The 14,759-nt window shown below is 56.2% G+C and overlaps 1 protein-coding gene across 8 annotated transcripts in view; it reads right to left on the bottom strand.

Moving 5' to 3' along the window:
• Nucleotides 1–428: 428 nt before the first annotated feature.
• Nucleotides 429–14,759, bottom strand: part of Capg (capping actin protein, gelsolin like) — a 21,393-nt gene continuing 7,062 nt past the window's right edge. For 5 of the 8 annotated variants that reach the window (XM_078027968.1, XM_078027969.1, XM_040271611.2 and 2 more), the window contains 8 exons: nt 5,811–5,846; nt 5,532–5,704; nt 5,289–5,443; nt 5,015–5,182; nt 3,717–3,866; nt 3,351–3,443; nt 2,846–2,978; nt 429–1,015 (listed from right to left, as the gene is read on the bottom strand). In XM_078027968.1, the coding sequence (XP_077884094.1) occupies nt 819–1,015; nt 2,846–2,978; nt 3,351–3,443; nt 3,717–3,866; nt 5,015–5,182; nt 5,289–5,443; nt 5,532–5,704; nt 5,811–5,846 (1,105 nt within the window). In that variant the 3' untranslated portion in view covers nt 429–818. Of the gene's footprint in view, nt 1,016–2,845; nt 2,979–3,350; nt 3,444–3,716; nt 3,867–5,014; nt 5,183–5,288; nt 5,444–5,531; nt 5,705–5,810; nt 5,847–10,309; nt 10,566–14,759 lie in introns of those variants that run through there. The other 3 variants (XM_078027967.1, XM_040271606.2, XM_013364330.4) reach the window with 3 other exon arrangements.

Raw genomic sequence — 14,759 nt, 5'->3', positions numbered from 1 at the left:
GGGAGGATGTGGGGATCTGCAAAAGGCAAGTGGTTTTTCAGTGTTGTGTGGCACAAAATCAGCAAGAAGAATTGATCAGCTTTGGAGCTGGGAGCCACCACTGCCTCAGGACGAAGCCCTGCCTGGCCTCAGGGCTCAGGCTTGTCCAGGCCACACCTGCTGTAGCACCCCTCTGCCCCTTGGCACTCCTCCCTTTGCTGTCTCTCCCCCACACCACACACAGGAGAAGGAAGCAGGTGAAGACAAGAGGGGCAACTTGCCCAGGAGCAAGAGAGGCAGACGCCCAGACAAGAATGGTGCTTATCTCTCAGCCCCACCCTGGGCCATCAGCCAGCAGGACCCAGGCCACCTCTAGTCCCCCTTGCCTCCATGGCCCTAGGGACTGTGAAGCATCTGGAGGGACAATGAAAACCCACCCAGGCAGGCAGTGGGAAGAGTGGGGAAGGCACTGGTTTCCTTTATTGAAGTCAGCGGGGCTTCTCAACACTGAGCAGGCAAAGGCAGGCAGGGGCAGGGGGACGTCCACCCTCACTTCCAGTCCTTGAAGAATTGCTTGAAGATGGGACTTTCGCGGCCCTGGGGCAGAATCTCCACCTGCAGGACAGTGGGGAGAAGGCTGGCTTGGAAGCTGCCACCTCTATCACTAACAGGGGTGGGACAGAAGGCCCAAGCACATGCAAGCCAGGCCAGGCAGCTCCTCCAGATACGCGGAGAGAGGAGACGGGTTACAGGGACCGGGCTGAGAAAGCCCTGCTTCAAGGACCAGTGCAGTTTGGCAGAGGCCACCTGTTATCCATGAGCCCTATCAGAACGAAAGGCTACCAGGGGTAGTCACAGCCAGAGACAGTAGTCCCAGGGAGCACAGGCCAACCACACTGGACAAGGAGGCCCAGGAGTGGGGCCTGGGGCCCAAGGTGCCTCCTCACCTGAGTGTTTGCGGCATACTGCATGCGGGAGATGAAACCTTCCGCCACTTGCAGGGCCGCCTGCCGCTCCTTCTCGTTAGCCTTTCTCCCTGCAGCACAGGAAGAGTAAAGAACAGAGATCCTTTAGAGTTTCCATCCCATTTTTCTTGAGGAAATTTAACAGGGGTCCATAGACTAGCTATCAAATTTTTGTTAATGCGAATGCCAAATAGCTCTTTGGAAGTATGAAATCGGCCTCGTAATACTTTTTCTAAACTGGCATCTCAAAGGTAAATGAAAACTACTTCTGCCAGGTCTGACCATCAAAACCCACGCTGGAGCTCTTGACCACTTGGATTCCATCTCCAGCAGCACAAACTACCTTCTACTCTGACCAGGGCCCTGGGGATACATCAGGAAGAATGGGTTTTCTCTCTCCATCAAACTGTAGGGGCAGGACCCTTACCTGTTGTGCCTGTCAATTGTATGGCTAGCAAGCCTTTTCTTTTCTTCGTACTGAGGACTGAACCCGGGGGCACTTTACCACTGAACCATATCCCAAGCCATTATTTATTTGTGGTGGTGCTGGGGATTGATCCAGGACCTTGTGCAGGCGAGGGAAGCACTAATCCAACTGAACCATACCCCCAGCCCTTATTTTGTATTTTGAGACAGGGTTTCACCAAGTTGCCCAGGCTGGCCTTGAACTTGCGATTCTCCTGTCTCATCCTTCCAAATTGCTTTAATATAGGCATGGTCACCGTGCCCAACTCAAGCCTTCTTGACAAACAGAACAAAAGGGACAATTTATTATGGAGAACGGACTTCTATAATGCCAGTGAGTCTCCACTGGTATAATGGTTGTGCTACTGGAGTGCTAATCAAAATAAACCACGCAGAATCCACCCATTTCTGCAGGACAGTCCTTAAACCCAACCTGTGCTCCAGTTCAAGGCATTTTTCCCAAAGAAATAGTGCTGGGAATGGTGGCTGGCTCTGCAGCCAGGCTGTGGGGACCCCGTGAACTACAGCATATCTGAACTGACATGCTTCAACTCCCTGTGAACACACCAGCCGCACCCGACCCACAGGCACCCATCTTCCTGGCTTTCACACTCCCCATTTCTCCTCTGGATTCTCTTTCTGTAATAATTCTTTGCTTGAGGTTCCTATGCTTGGCATCAGTGCCGCAGGGCACGTCCCCTCCAGGGAGGGCAAAAGCAGCCCCAGCAGGAGCCTTTCTCATCCCCTCCCCAAATCCTAGAGATCAACCATGCTGCCAGCACCTCCAGGCCCCTATCCCAGGTCTCTGCTGGATTTGGGAGGCCACAGTATGAGCCGCTGGGAGCCGCCATCTCTGGACACCTCACCTCTCTTTCTGACCAGGCTGGGGGCTGGCAAGTTCCACATCTTGTTAACCCTGTAGCTATCTCATCGAGACCATCAGATAAACATAGTTCCTGCTTTAGAGAAGCTTGTCCGCTGATCAGGAAGGTGAAACAGGCTCCAGGAAGCAAAGCCAGGGCCCAGGGCCTGAGGGCCAGAGCCAGCAGGACAGGAGGGCTCAGCACAGCAATACCCCTCCAGCCAATACCATCTCTCGATACCATCTCTTGGGAAACAAGTTCTGTGAGTTCACCACCCACTGCATAAGGTGATGTGTAATTTATCTAGAATTTACCTGTCACACCTTGAGGCAGAGTCCAAGGTTGGGGTTTCCAAGCCCTGAAGGCCAAGGAAGGGGCTAAAAGAGTGGTTGCCAGGAGTGGTAGCTGCCCCCAGGTCTAGCGAGCTTAAATCTCTGGGGCAGGACCCAGCAACACGTCTGAGTAGGCCCTCAGCAACTGCAGGGGGCTGCAGCTTCAGAGCAGTGGCCATGGGTGCCTGCCTGGGCCAGGGCAGCTACAGGGCCCAGGCGGCTGTGGAGAAGCCCCGCGTACCCTTCCAGATGTAGATCTTGCCACAGAGCCCGTTGTCCAGCACGAAGCAGTCGTCGGGCACCAGCAGCTCAGGGGCAAAGGGGCTGGAGTCGGCCACCTTGGTCAGGTCCATCTGTCCAGTGGCATCAGAGACCTGAGGGGGGGAGGGAAGGCCAAGTCTGACTTCCCGGAGCACTAGCCCTCGTCTCAGCCCAGAGAGGGCCAAGGCCCTCTCTCCTGCTCCCCAGAGCCTTGCCCTGGCCGAGGCAGCCCCCACCCCTGCCCTCCACCTCGATACTGCTGGGCATTGCCTGGTGAGGCTCCAAATCCACTGACTCACCAGAGGAGTTCAACAGAGGACACTTGGAACTAGCTTCTGAACTTCACCAGGAAGGGCCCCAAGGTGAAATGACAGTTATGTCCTTGGGGATTGCCACCCCCCACTTCCCATCCTCCTGCCCTCTGAGCTGCTCCTCTACCTTCAGCCCCAGCCCTGCGCCTGCTGCACAAGGCCTGGAGTGCCCACCTTGTAGAGAGCCGCAGCCTGGGCATTCGCCTGGTCAGCTGTGAGGTCTTCTTCAGGGTTCCCCTCCTTCAGAGCAGGCTTGGGGCCCAGAACCTGCAGAGCCAGAGCAGGCCAGGTATACTGGAATTCCTGCCCCCAAACTTTAAAGCCGTCACGCTCAGGGCCACCCCTCTGGTCTGGCTCACCATGTCCTGCACCAAGGCACTAGGGAGAGTGAGCACACCCCACCCACCAGCCAGGCTGCCTGCTCCTCCTCACAGAGATGCCTGTACCCTGGCCCAGCCACCCTCGCATCCCAGCTCATCACTGACTCTCTTGACCACTTCCAAGGAGGGCGCCCAGCTGCCCATGCCAGTGTCCTCCAACCTGGATCATCTCAGCAGGCTCCTCCCCATCAGTGACGATCTCCACTTGGGCCTTGCCCTGCCGCTCGCTGTCCCGGATGGCCAGGGCCAGGTCCCGGGCCTTGTTGCGCTCCAGGATGTTGGACCTCCCACCACACCAGGCAAAGATGCTCTGCAAGGAAGGGGGCAGCCCAGTCACAGCCAGCAGCCGAGTCCTGCCTCAGCCCAGAAGGGTCCTGTTCTCCCTGGAGGACTGTCCCTGGATATGTGACAGAAGGCAGGGACAGACTCCAGAGGCCTTAGAGGAAGACTGTGCTATTCTTGCCCATGTCACCTCTCACTCTAGGAAGTGAGCCTGACAGACTTGCTCCCTGCCCTGTGCCCTCGCCAAAGCTGAGCTGGCACATAGTTAGGCACAATACAGATGTGTGCTGAATGGCGGGGGGGGGGGCAGGCTGCGGGGAAGTGGGGATGCCACCCCAGAGCTGTTTCCCCTCCCCCGTCTCCTCTCCTGAACTGCCACTGGATACAAGGCCTGTCCCTGTGTCCCTGCCTCCACTCATCACCGCCGCCCTCCTGAGAACAGCGAGGTTGACCCTCCCACCTAATCTTCAGCCATCCTCCAGCCCCAAAGCAGTGTCCTCAAGGCCTTCCTTAGCCACCTGCACTCTAGGACCATGCCCCTTCCCTCCCCAGCCCTGCTCGCCTGCTCCCTCCCCTGAAGGTCCATCTTTGGCTTCTCCCTGGGATGGGGGCTGGTGGTCCCTCCCTGCCTGAGAGCCCCAGCCCCTGGCCTCTGACCTACTCACTGCTGCATGGGCTAGGATGGGGACAGACCATCTTGGCTGCCTCCCCAGGCCCCCATGCTGGCCCAAAGGAGCATCCTGGACTCAATGCATGAGTGGCCAGCAGGCAGGTAGCCCAGGCCACCATGGCTCCTGAGAGCGAGGGAGTGGACTCAGAGCCTGGGAACACCGCCAGAGGCCAGCTCTGCCCACAGTGGCCCTCTAATGTGGGTGCAACCAGATTCAACCAAAGATCAGAAATACTCAGACACATTGCGTCTGTGCTCCCTGCAGTTACTCCCTACCTCTCCAGCACTCACCCGGGAGATGTTGTGGTCACCTGGAGGGGACCAAGTACACAGTTAAGTGCCTGAGTCTACATAGAGGCCATCTTACACAGGTCAGAGCCACGGGGCTCTGGTGGCTGTGGCCCTGGAGACAACCCCAAGGGCTGGGCTGGGGATGGCACTCCCTGGTGGAGGGTCCACTGGGAGTGGGGTATGGCCTCATTCCTTGCCCAGCCTCGGCCACCCACCTGGCCCAGGTCCAGGATGAAGCAGTCCCCGGTGTTGAAGCTGTCCCAGCTCAGCGCCCGCTCTGTGGCCCGGATGTTCTTCTTCCCCTTCACCTGGTAGAGCTTCCTGATGGCCGCCGGGGCTGTCCCAGGGGAGGTTTTGTGGAATGCTGACTCCACACCGCCTTCCTGCAGCCCAGAAGGGACCCCTTCATGCGCCTGAGCGACCAGGGCTCTGCACCCCACCCGCAGGAGACAGGCAGGAAGGGGGGACACAGGCTGAAGTTGCCCTGACCTGGTACTTGAGGCCCCGCGGGAAGTAGCTCATGAAGAGGTCAGACTCGTTGCCCTGCACCTCCCGGTGCTGCACGGGCCGCTCCCCTAGCAGGGTGTTGAGGTGGACAGCCAGCACAGCGCAGGCCCCCTGCTCGTCCCGGGAAGACTGCTGGCCTGGGGCAGGAGGGAGGTGGAAGGGCAAGGTCCCCGAGGCCCATGCCAGCCCCCACCCTGAGCCAGACCCCACCACTCTGCCCTGTACCTATCCACAGGTGGAGATGAGAGAGATCTTCCGGGCCATTGTACAGCACCAGGTAGGAGTCCCCCGAGAAAAAGACTCCCTGGGTCTCGCGCGCCACAGGCACCGGCTTCAGCTTTTCCACCCGCCACACATGCAGGCCAGGATCCCGCACGGAGGCCGGGAATGGAGAGCCACTGCGGGGAGGGAGAAGGCTGGTGCCCAGGACTGGAGGAGTGGATGAGGGCTCAGGGAGTGGGCAGCCCTGGGGGTGCTGGGAGGGGAGGGTGGGTGGCTGCCTACCTCTTGGGGATGGGTGTGAACATGTTGTCTCCGGACCTGCAAGACAGAATATCCTTGTCACAGGGACTCAAGGGCCCTCACATATGGGTCTGGAAGGCCCTGCCAGGTGGCCAGGTATATTCAACTACTTCACTTACAGGAGTCCAAGAGGGGATTGCCCCTGGTTCAATTACACAGGCAAAGAAAAGCAGGTGGAGAGTCAAAGTCCAAGGTCACACATGGTCACTCAGCTGGGCATGGCTTGTGGAGACCAGATCTCTGCACCTGGCCAGGTGTCCCCACTGTCTGACCTCTCAGCCACACCTGCCTTCCACTCAGACCCCAATAACCAAGACTGGGAGGCAGCTCTCTAAGCAGAAACTGCCATTAGAAAAGCCAAAAGCCAATGGCTTCAGCTTCCACCATAAAAAGAAAAGGACAGAAAAGGACAGCTGGGCACAGCGGTGCACGCCTATGATCCCAGCAGCCCGGGAGGCTGAGGCAGGAGGATTGCAAGTTCAAAGCCAGCCTCAGCAACATTGAGGCTCTCAGCAACTCAGTGAGCCCCTGTCTCTAAATAAAATACAAAATAGGGCTGGGATGTGGCTCAGTGGTCAAGTGCCCCTGAGTTCAATCCTTTGAACTGTGGGCTTCCCTAGTCTGGGTTCTGTGCTACGAGAACAAGCAGCCTGCCTATCCAAAAAAAAAGCCCAAAATGAAAGGACAAGCAAATGAAACCCAAAACAATCAGAAGGAATTAAATAATAAAAATAAAAGCAGCCGGGTGCAGTGGCACACGCCTGTAATCCCAGCAACTCTGGAGGCTGAAGCGGGAGGCTCACAAGTTCAAGACCAGCCTCAGCAATTTAGCAAGACCCTGTCTCAAGACCCTGGGGATGTAGCCCTGGTAGACAGAGCATCCGAGGGTTCAATCACTAGTACTGCATTAAGAAAAAACTATATCTCCCCTTGCTTAATCTATTTATTTTATAAACTAATCAAAGTGAACATGTAATTTTCACAAGAGGGGGTGGGTTTTCAATAACTCTAAGATGCCCAGGTTTCCCATAAAAGTGGGAGAGACAGATCTGAGAAGACTGAGCTTGAGAAGTGAGAGGGATGGACAGGTGCATGGGACCTCAGATCAGCATTGTCCTTCCTTGTCCTTCTCCTTGTCTCTCCTACTTCTTATTTCTTCTAACCTGCCTCAGAGTCACTGTAGGTTCTGTAGAGATTCAAATGACAACTGAAGGATTTCAAAAGTTTTATGCCAGTGCATTCACTGTCTCAGGTGAACAATGAACAAGCGTGGTCCTGGAAGGTACAGAGTGAGAACTCAAGGAGAAACAGACGGCCCGAGCTGGGGCTGAAAGGCACCTACCAAACACAACAAAGTGAAGCCTCACTAAATGTCCTTAAAGGCTGCCTAACTACTCCCTGCCCTCAGCGGCTCCCCAGCCTGGTCCCTGGCATCACTGTGTGCCCAGCTCCCTTCAGTGCTGGCATGAAGCACCCATCTCTATTGCATGGGTCAGGAAGGACGACCCATGGCACGGATTGTGGGGAGAATACAAAAAGCAGGCATTTTAAAAACACATCATCATCATCTTTAAGGTTCAGAAAATGGGTGGCGACAGCTGGTTTCTTCCCACATTGCGGCACACCACACAACACACACCGTGTGCCCACCCAGCTCAGCTTTGTAAGGGGCCTCCCTCTAGGCAGAGTCAGGGCGAGGGGAACCAGCTGAGAAGCCAAGGGGTGTCACTGGGACGATCTTGGAGCCACTGAATGGAGACCAGGCGAGCAGGGGCGGTCTGAGCAGGCACCAGGGCGGGTGAGAGCAGGGTGATGGGTGTGCAGTGCCTGAAAACCACGCCTTTCCTTTTCCACCAGCAGCTACAGAATAGCAGAGGCGTTCTTTGGCATCCCAGGAGGAGAGGAAGGGAGGGGAGTTGCTTCTGGGTCCCACCAAGGGTCACATGCTATGCCCACAGGCCCTGGCTGAGTCACCAGCAGGGAGAGCTCAAGGAAGGAGTGCGGTCAGAAGCTGTGGGCTTCCCTAGTCTGGGTTCTGTGCTACGAGAACAAGCAGCCTGCCTGTCCAGGCCGTGAGCCCCCACAGCAGGGCAAGTGGCCTGGGGGTCCTATAGAAGGTAGGTGCGGGGCTGGCGCTGCACTCAGTGGTAAAGCATTGCCGGGCATGTGTGAGGCCTTGGGTTTAATGCCTGGCACTGCAAAAAAAGGAAAAATACTAAAACAAAAAATTTTTAAATAAAGTACATGCTTGACAACGCTTTGGGGAACCTCCCCTGTGTCTCCCTGTGAACCCCAGGGTTAGCAAAGGACCCAACCAGCAAGCTTCACCAGAAGCCATCATCCACATCCAGCCACCTTCAGCATCATCAGTGCTACATCCTCTGCCTCCCCCCAGGGGCCTTGGATCAGGGTCAGCCTGGCTGGTCTTCAACAAGTTTCTGAGGGTCTGTTAGACAGAACCCTGCCCTGCTGTTCCCCTGGAATCATCTGCCATCCCTGGCCCTCGCCCTGCTCCTTAGCTTCCACCCTCACTGTATTCGGAATGAGCCCGATCTCTCCCACCTGCTGCACGACTCAGTCACTGTGGTCCTGTACCCTGGACAGGCCAATAAGGTGCTCCCTGTCTGGCTTTAACTGGTCTCCATGAGTAAGCGGTCCCCTACGGGCTGCAGGCCTGAGGCCTGGCTCCTTTGCTCTGCAATGAGGTTGCGCATCCACATGCTGACCGCATGCTGAAGTCACCCCATGCTGCTGTGGACTCTGTCTGGAGCAGAGTCACCCTTGACATACCAGGATCACCTGAGGGGTTTTGTAAACTCCCAATACCTGGCCCCAGACTTGGCCAGCTACAAGCAGGCTCCCTGGGTAGAGCCTAGGCTGCCCCATCATATCCCTGTCCCCCACCTCGCCCCAGGCTCTCCCAGGAGGGACCAACCCAACCTCTGGTCCTTCCCTCTTTTCCCCTCCTGCCAGCCACTGGCACCCACAGCTCCTCAGCCTCCTTCATGTGTGCCTCCAGCCTCACACCCATCAGAGCCCGGCATCCCAGGGCCCACATTAAGGGTCCAAGGGATCTTCCAGATCCTCCTCCTCAGCCTCCCCAGGAATTACCCCAGGCCTCCCACCTGGGAGGAAAGCTCCAGGCCCCACTGCAGGTGGCCCTGCAGCAAGACCTGACTACTCCACATCTCCACCTGAGCAAGGGGCACTCTCATGCCTCCCTCTGCGTGTCCCCCAAGCAGCCTGTGGCTGTCCACTCTGTTCCACTCCTTCAAGGCCTGTGCTGGGGCTCAGCACAGGCAGGAAGGGGAGCACAAACCCAAGGAACAGCCCAGGCTTCTGGGTCCAGCTGCAGGGCGTAGTGAGGTAGAGGGCCACCATGCCCAAGGAAACCTCAAACCTCCCCTGGGCGGGACATCACTGAATCACAGACCCAGCGTGAAAAGGAGCCCTAATGCTCATCTAGCTCAGTCCAGCCCCACATCTGCCTCCTGACACACACCCAGACATGCACAGCACAGAGCTCCCCCTGCAGTGTCCTCCGCCAGCCCCTCTTGGATGCCATTGGAGATGGGGAACTCACCTCTAAGGAAAACAGCCTCTTCTATATCTCCCCCCAGGTACTGAGGGTTGAACCCAGGACCACTCCCATGCTAAGCTGGCACTCTACCACTAAGCTGAACCCCCAGCCCTTTTTATTTTGAGACAGTCTCACTAATTGCCCAGGCCTTGAACTTGCTATCCTCCTGCCTCAGCCTCCTGAGCCACTGGGGTTGCAGGCGTGTGCCACTGAGCCCAGCTAATGCACACCTTTGAGGAAATGCTTGACAGCCGTCAGTGTCCCCATTCCTCTGGGTACCTGTGGAATATCTGCCCTCCTCAGGCCCTGATTCCATAGACCCCTGACTGGCCTCTTCGCCTCACAGCCAGGCTGCCCCTCGGTGTGCAATGCACTTGTCCTTCTGGATAAGGGCAGAGAGGAGGTCTGCTCCAGAACCACACCAGACCCCCAGCCTGGAGGGCTCCTCCCCAGGCTCCACCTCCTCCTCTCACCCCAGGCAGGCCCTCCGCAGGGAGTTGGTCAAAGTGCCTCTAGCAGAAGGCCCGGCCTGCCCACCTGGCTGGAGCCCCTCCAGTGGTCAGACCCCCCATAGTCCTGCTCCAGGGCACTAGATGCTGCCCAGGGGGACAGAATTCGCACTGGGGGTCTCAGGCATCCCTAGGGGGTCTTCCACCACCTCTCACACTCAGGGTAAGCCTGGGCTCCTCCCTCTGCCTCTAGGGCACAGCCCACCAGGACGCTCCCATCCCCCAGGTCATCTTGGAGAGGCAGTCAGGTAGGAACCAGAATCTGGCATAAGCCTGCCAGGGCTACAGGCCAGGGCCACCAGTCCTGGATGTTTCCAGACCCTGCAAGTCACCCTTCCCTGTTCACCCAGAGGGTCCCAGCCAGCCCCACTCCCAGGGCCACTCCCCGTCACCTCGCCTGGTTCCTGCTCCTGCTGCTGGGTTGTGCTCTACTTCTCCCAGCCAGCCCCGCCCCAGCTCTCACTTCCCTCTCTCCTCCACGCTGCCCCACCCACCTGCCCCGCCCTGGGAGGACGGGCAGGCCTGGACAGGGGAGAGCCAGCATCTGGTGCTGTTAGGCACCTCCTCAGGGCGTCCATAGGAAGACTAGAGGTGGCCTTGGGCCAGGAGGCCCTGGCCAGCATGTCTGAGTCTGGAGCCAGCAAGAAAAGCCATGTTCCCCATTCACCAGTCCAATGGCAGCCTGCACAGCCCTGCCTGGCCTGGTTAGTGTCATTTCCTGGGTGGGGTCACTGACTGTCCCAATTTGTTTTTCCCTTGCCCTGAATGCTCTTGATTTCTTTGGGTTTTTGTTGTTGTCATTGCTTGTTTTGGTACTGGGGATGGAACCCAGAGGCACTTAACCATTGAGCCAGATCCTTTTGATTTTTTGCAGCTCGCTAAACTGCTGAGGCTGGCTTTGAACTTGCAATCCTCCTGCCTCAGCTTCCCAGGTTGTTGGGATTATTGACCTGTGCCGCCATTGCACCCAGCTAGATTGGTTTCAAGTTCAGTTCTGAGGGAGGTCTGAGCCCCAGAGTGCTCAAGATGACCTCTGACCGGCTGCTCACTCACCAGGCACTGGCGGCTCTTGGGAAGCAACAGAAACCAGTGCGACTCAGGCTGACCAAGTGCCAAGTCAGTCAGAGACACACAGCTGGTCTGGTCCAGCTTGAGGCCACACAGGGAACAGGGGCCCCCCATTCCCTCTGAATTGGTGTGGAAAGAAAAGTGGGGCGCAGGTGAGGCTCCAGAATGAAGTGAGCACCAGTGACTCCACCTGCTGGCTTGGGGCTGCGCCTGTCCCTGAAAAGCACTGGTCAGCAGGGCTATGTGGGGTCAAGGCTCCACCTGGGAGCAGTGGTGGGCACATGGAGCAAACCCCAGAATGAATCTCTCCATTAGCTGATCTCTCACCAAACCAAGATGTCCAACTGCCCCAGAGTGCTGGATGGATGCTTCTTTTCCTTTTTTAATTATTTTTGCAGTATTAGGTTTGGGACCTGTGGCCTTGCACGTGCTGAGCAAGAGCTCTACTATAGAGCTACACCCCCACCCTTTTTAAATTTTATTTTGAGACAGGGTCTTGCTAAGCTGACCAGGCTGGCCTAGAACTTGGAAGGAGGGAGTCAGGTGCTGCAGAGTGCGGGCCCCTGAGCCCCAGCTGCTCAGTGGCTGAGGTGTGGGGACCACTTGAGCCTGAGTGGCCAACCTGGGCACACAGTGAGACCTGTCACACATAGAGGAGGTAGGTCATGTGCCTGGGAGCTCGACATGCCTGCCAGCCACCTCTGGTACAAGGCTGCAAAGCTGGGGTCAAGGATCAGTTTTCCTTCCTTCAGTGCCCCTTGCAGGACTGCACAAGTTTGTCCCAAATGGAGTGAAGGAAGCACCTCCTCACCACAGCCCCACATGGCACACCACCCTTCTTCCCTGTGGATCACAGAGCAGGCACACCCCCGAGGCCCAGGGAGGTGGACAGCCACCACAACCTCCAACCCCAAGCCCCAGAGGGCGCTGCTCAGTGACCCCACCTCCAGCTGGCCGCTCAAGACCATACCTCAGGGCAAGTCTGGGGCTGGGGCAGCTCAGGGCAACCACGCTGTACACAGCTCTGCAGGGGGTTGCAGTGTGCCTTCCCAGTCTGTCCCTAGGTCCTTGGCCTTTCAGGCTACCAAGAGCTACTGTTCCTTGAACTTGGTGCATCAGATGGGATCTTGTTGAGCCTCTGCCTCTGCCGGCACTGCTCAGGCTTAACAAAGGAAGTTTGAAGGAGGTTCAGTCCACTCCTCTGGGGTGATGCTGGTTTCTGACCTGGGCTGGTCTTCGCAGCAACACCTGGGGGAGAGCCGCTGGCCAGGCTTTGCTCCAGCAGCCACGCTCTTGCAGCATGCAAGGCAGCAGAGGTCCTCGCTCCCACCTCGGCTCCAGAATGTGAACTCCGGCTCCTTCTGGGCTCCTCATGCAGTGCAGAGACCTGTCCACTTCTTGAGCAGCCACCCAGAATAGTTTCTCCACGGCCTGCTGGTGGGTGTGAAACCACGGCACCTGGCTCCTCCTCGGCATGAGTACCAAGCAGCCCCACTCCAGAAGTGCCAGTCCATCCTCTTCACCCACCTCTGCTACCTGCAGACACAGCTGAAACCCTCCACAGTGCCCTCTGCTGCTCTGGGCATCAAGGCCACTGGGCCATCAAATCTGAGGGGGAGTCCTTCCAGCCACACCCTATCAGCAAGTGTGTGCTGGTGTACCCAGCACCCTGTTGCCCTTGGCCTGGCTCTGCACAGCCGGGCTGGAGCATCCATGTAGGCCAGCTTCACAGTGAAGTGAACTGATGGCAAATAACTCATGATTCTGACAGATGCAACAGCCACCTGGCCCACGTCCCTGCCAAGTATGAAACACTTCCACCACTCAAAAGGTTCCCTCCTCACTGTTTTGCCATGCGCCGCATGAATGGCACTCAGTAGGTGACAGACTCCCCCAAATCTCTACCGAATATCTTAACAGATTAGAGAGCAAAACTCCCACATCCCAGGACTGCTGCAGCTTTCAGCCTTTCAAGGCCCCAGGGACAGAAACCCCAGCCCTGTGCAATGGAGACTGGGAGGCTACAGCCTGGCAGCCAGTGGGAGGCCCTTAGAAAAGCCTGAAGCCCCTTGTGGACAGGAACTGTTGCCATTGGTATTAATAAACTATTTCTAAGACAAACATTTGGTTGAGAAAAAAAAACAGAAGAGCCTGGGTTTTGACTGCCCCAAACGGCCAGCTTCCTACTACTGTGTCCGGGTACACAGGCTAAGAACTCCTGAAATTGCAAAGGAGACTCCCTAGCAAGGTCCTGTGCTGTCTTCCACTATTGACCGGGCCTCCCGCTTCAGGTCTTAGGTTCTGGTCCATAAAATGCTCCTGACTCCAGTCCAGAGGTGCAGCTCACGCCACCGTTCCTCACCCAGGGCTGATTTGAACCTGCTGCAATTCGTCACAATCCCAGCCAGCCTCAGAATTGCCCACACTTCTCAGGGTGCTTCTAGCCTGTGAACTTGATCTGCAAACCCATTTTTCTAGATCATTTCTCATTCCCTGAGGAGAGGTGGACATAGTGTGTAAATAAGACCTAAGATTCAGAAAGATCTGTTTATCATGTGTGTATGTGTCTAGTGCTGAGGGGGAACCCAAGGCTCACTCTGTGTTTCTTGGTACTAGGATTAAACCCAGGGACCCTAACCACTGAGCAATACCCCTAGCTCTTTCTTAATTTTTTGAGACAGGGTCTTGGTAAGTTGCTTAGGCTCTCGCTAAGGTGCTGAGACCGACTTTGAACTTGCAATCCTCCTGCCTCGGCCTTCCCAGTCCTTTGAATTACAGGTGTGCGTCCCTTGTCTGACTCTTTTTCTTTTCCATAAGCTTTTTGGAGCATTATAATTATACATAATTGTGGGAAGCCATTCTCACACGTGACTGGGCGACTCCCGGTTTGGGTCTGAGGCATTCTGGCTGTGTCGGAGCTTTCCCGGCCCTCTCCTGATGAGAGAACCCGTCCGTGTGGGGGTGTGACTGACCACTGACCCCGGGGCCCCAATCACTGACCCTGACCTTGGAGTGCAGGCCCCCCTCAACCTTCATTGGATGGAATTCTCCCCTGAATTTCTTGTTCCCCAATAAAAGGCTACTCCCTGGCGTGCTCGCTCTCTCTCCTGCTAGCCCTGAGTAATCCTCGCTGCCCTACTTGGTGGTTCGAGGTGGCAGCCAGAGGGAGGAGCCGTCTCGGACCTGGTCATAGAAAAAGGTAACTGAGTCTGTGTGTTTTATTTCGATCTCTGCTAGCTAACTTTTATGCCAAGAACCTCATTAATGAAACCATTGTGCTGGCTGCATGGTGGACATAATAGTGGGACCATCTGTTACACATTTATACATGCACACAATATAGCAATATTATTTGGTCAACATCATCCCCCAGGATTTTCCTGTCTTTCCCCTCTTCCCTCCCCTCGACTCTTTCCCTTTGATTTTTGTGAGACTTTTCTTCCCTTTTTCCTCTCTAGCTACCATATGTGGAGAAAAAGCATCCAATTCTTGACCTGTTTCTTTTTTATTTGGTGCTGGCAAATGAACACAGGGGCCCTTTACCACTAAACCACACCCCAGCTCTTTTATTATTATTCTTTTAGATGTACCTTTATTTTATTTATTTTTATGTGGTGCTGAGGATCAAACCCAGGGCCTCACATATGCAGGCAAGCACTTTGCCACTGAGCCCCAGCCCCCACCCCCAGCTTTTTGAGACAAGATCTTGCTAAATTGCCCAGGTGGGCCTTGAACTTGTGATTCTCCTGCCTCGGCCTCACAAATACCTGGATT

This window comes from Ictidomys tridecemlineatus, chromosome 12 (assembly GCF_052094955.1).
Source record: "Ictidomys tridecemlineatus isolate mIctTri1 chromosome 12, mIctTri1.hap1, whole genome shotgun sequence".
Classification (NCBI taxonomy): domain Eukaryota; kingdom Metazoa; phylum Chordata; class Mammalia; order Rodentia; family Sciuridae; genus Ictidomys; species Ictidomys tridecemlineatus.
This window is presented reverse-complemented; position numbering and strand designations above follow the sequence as displayed.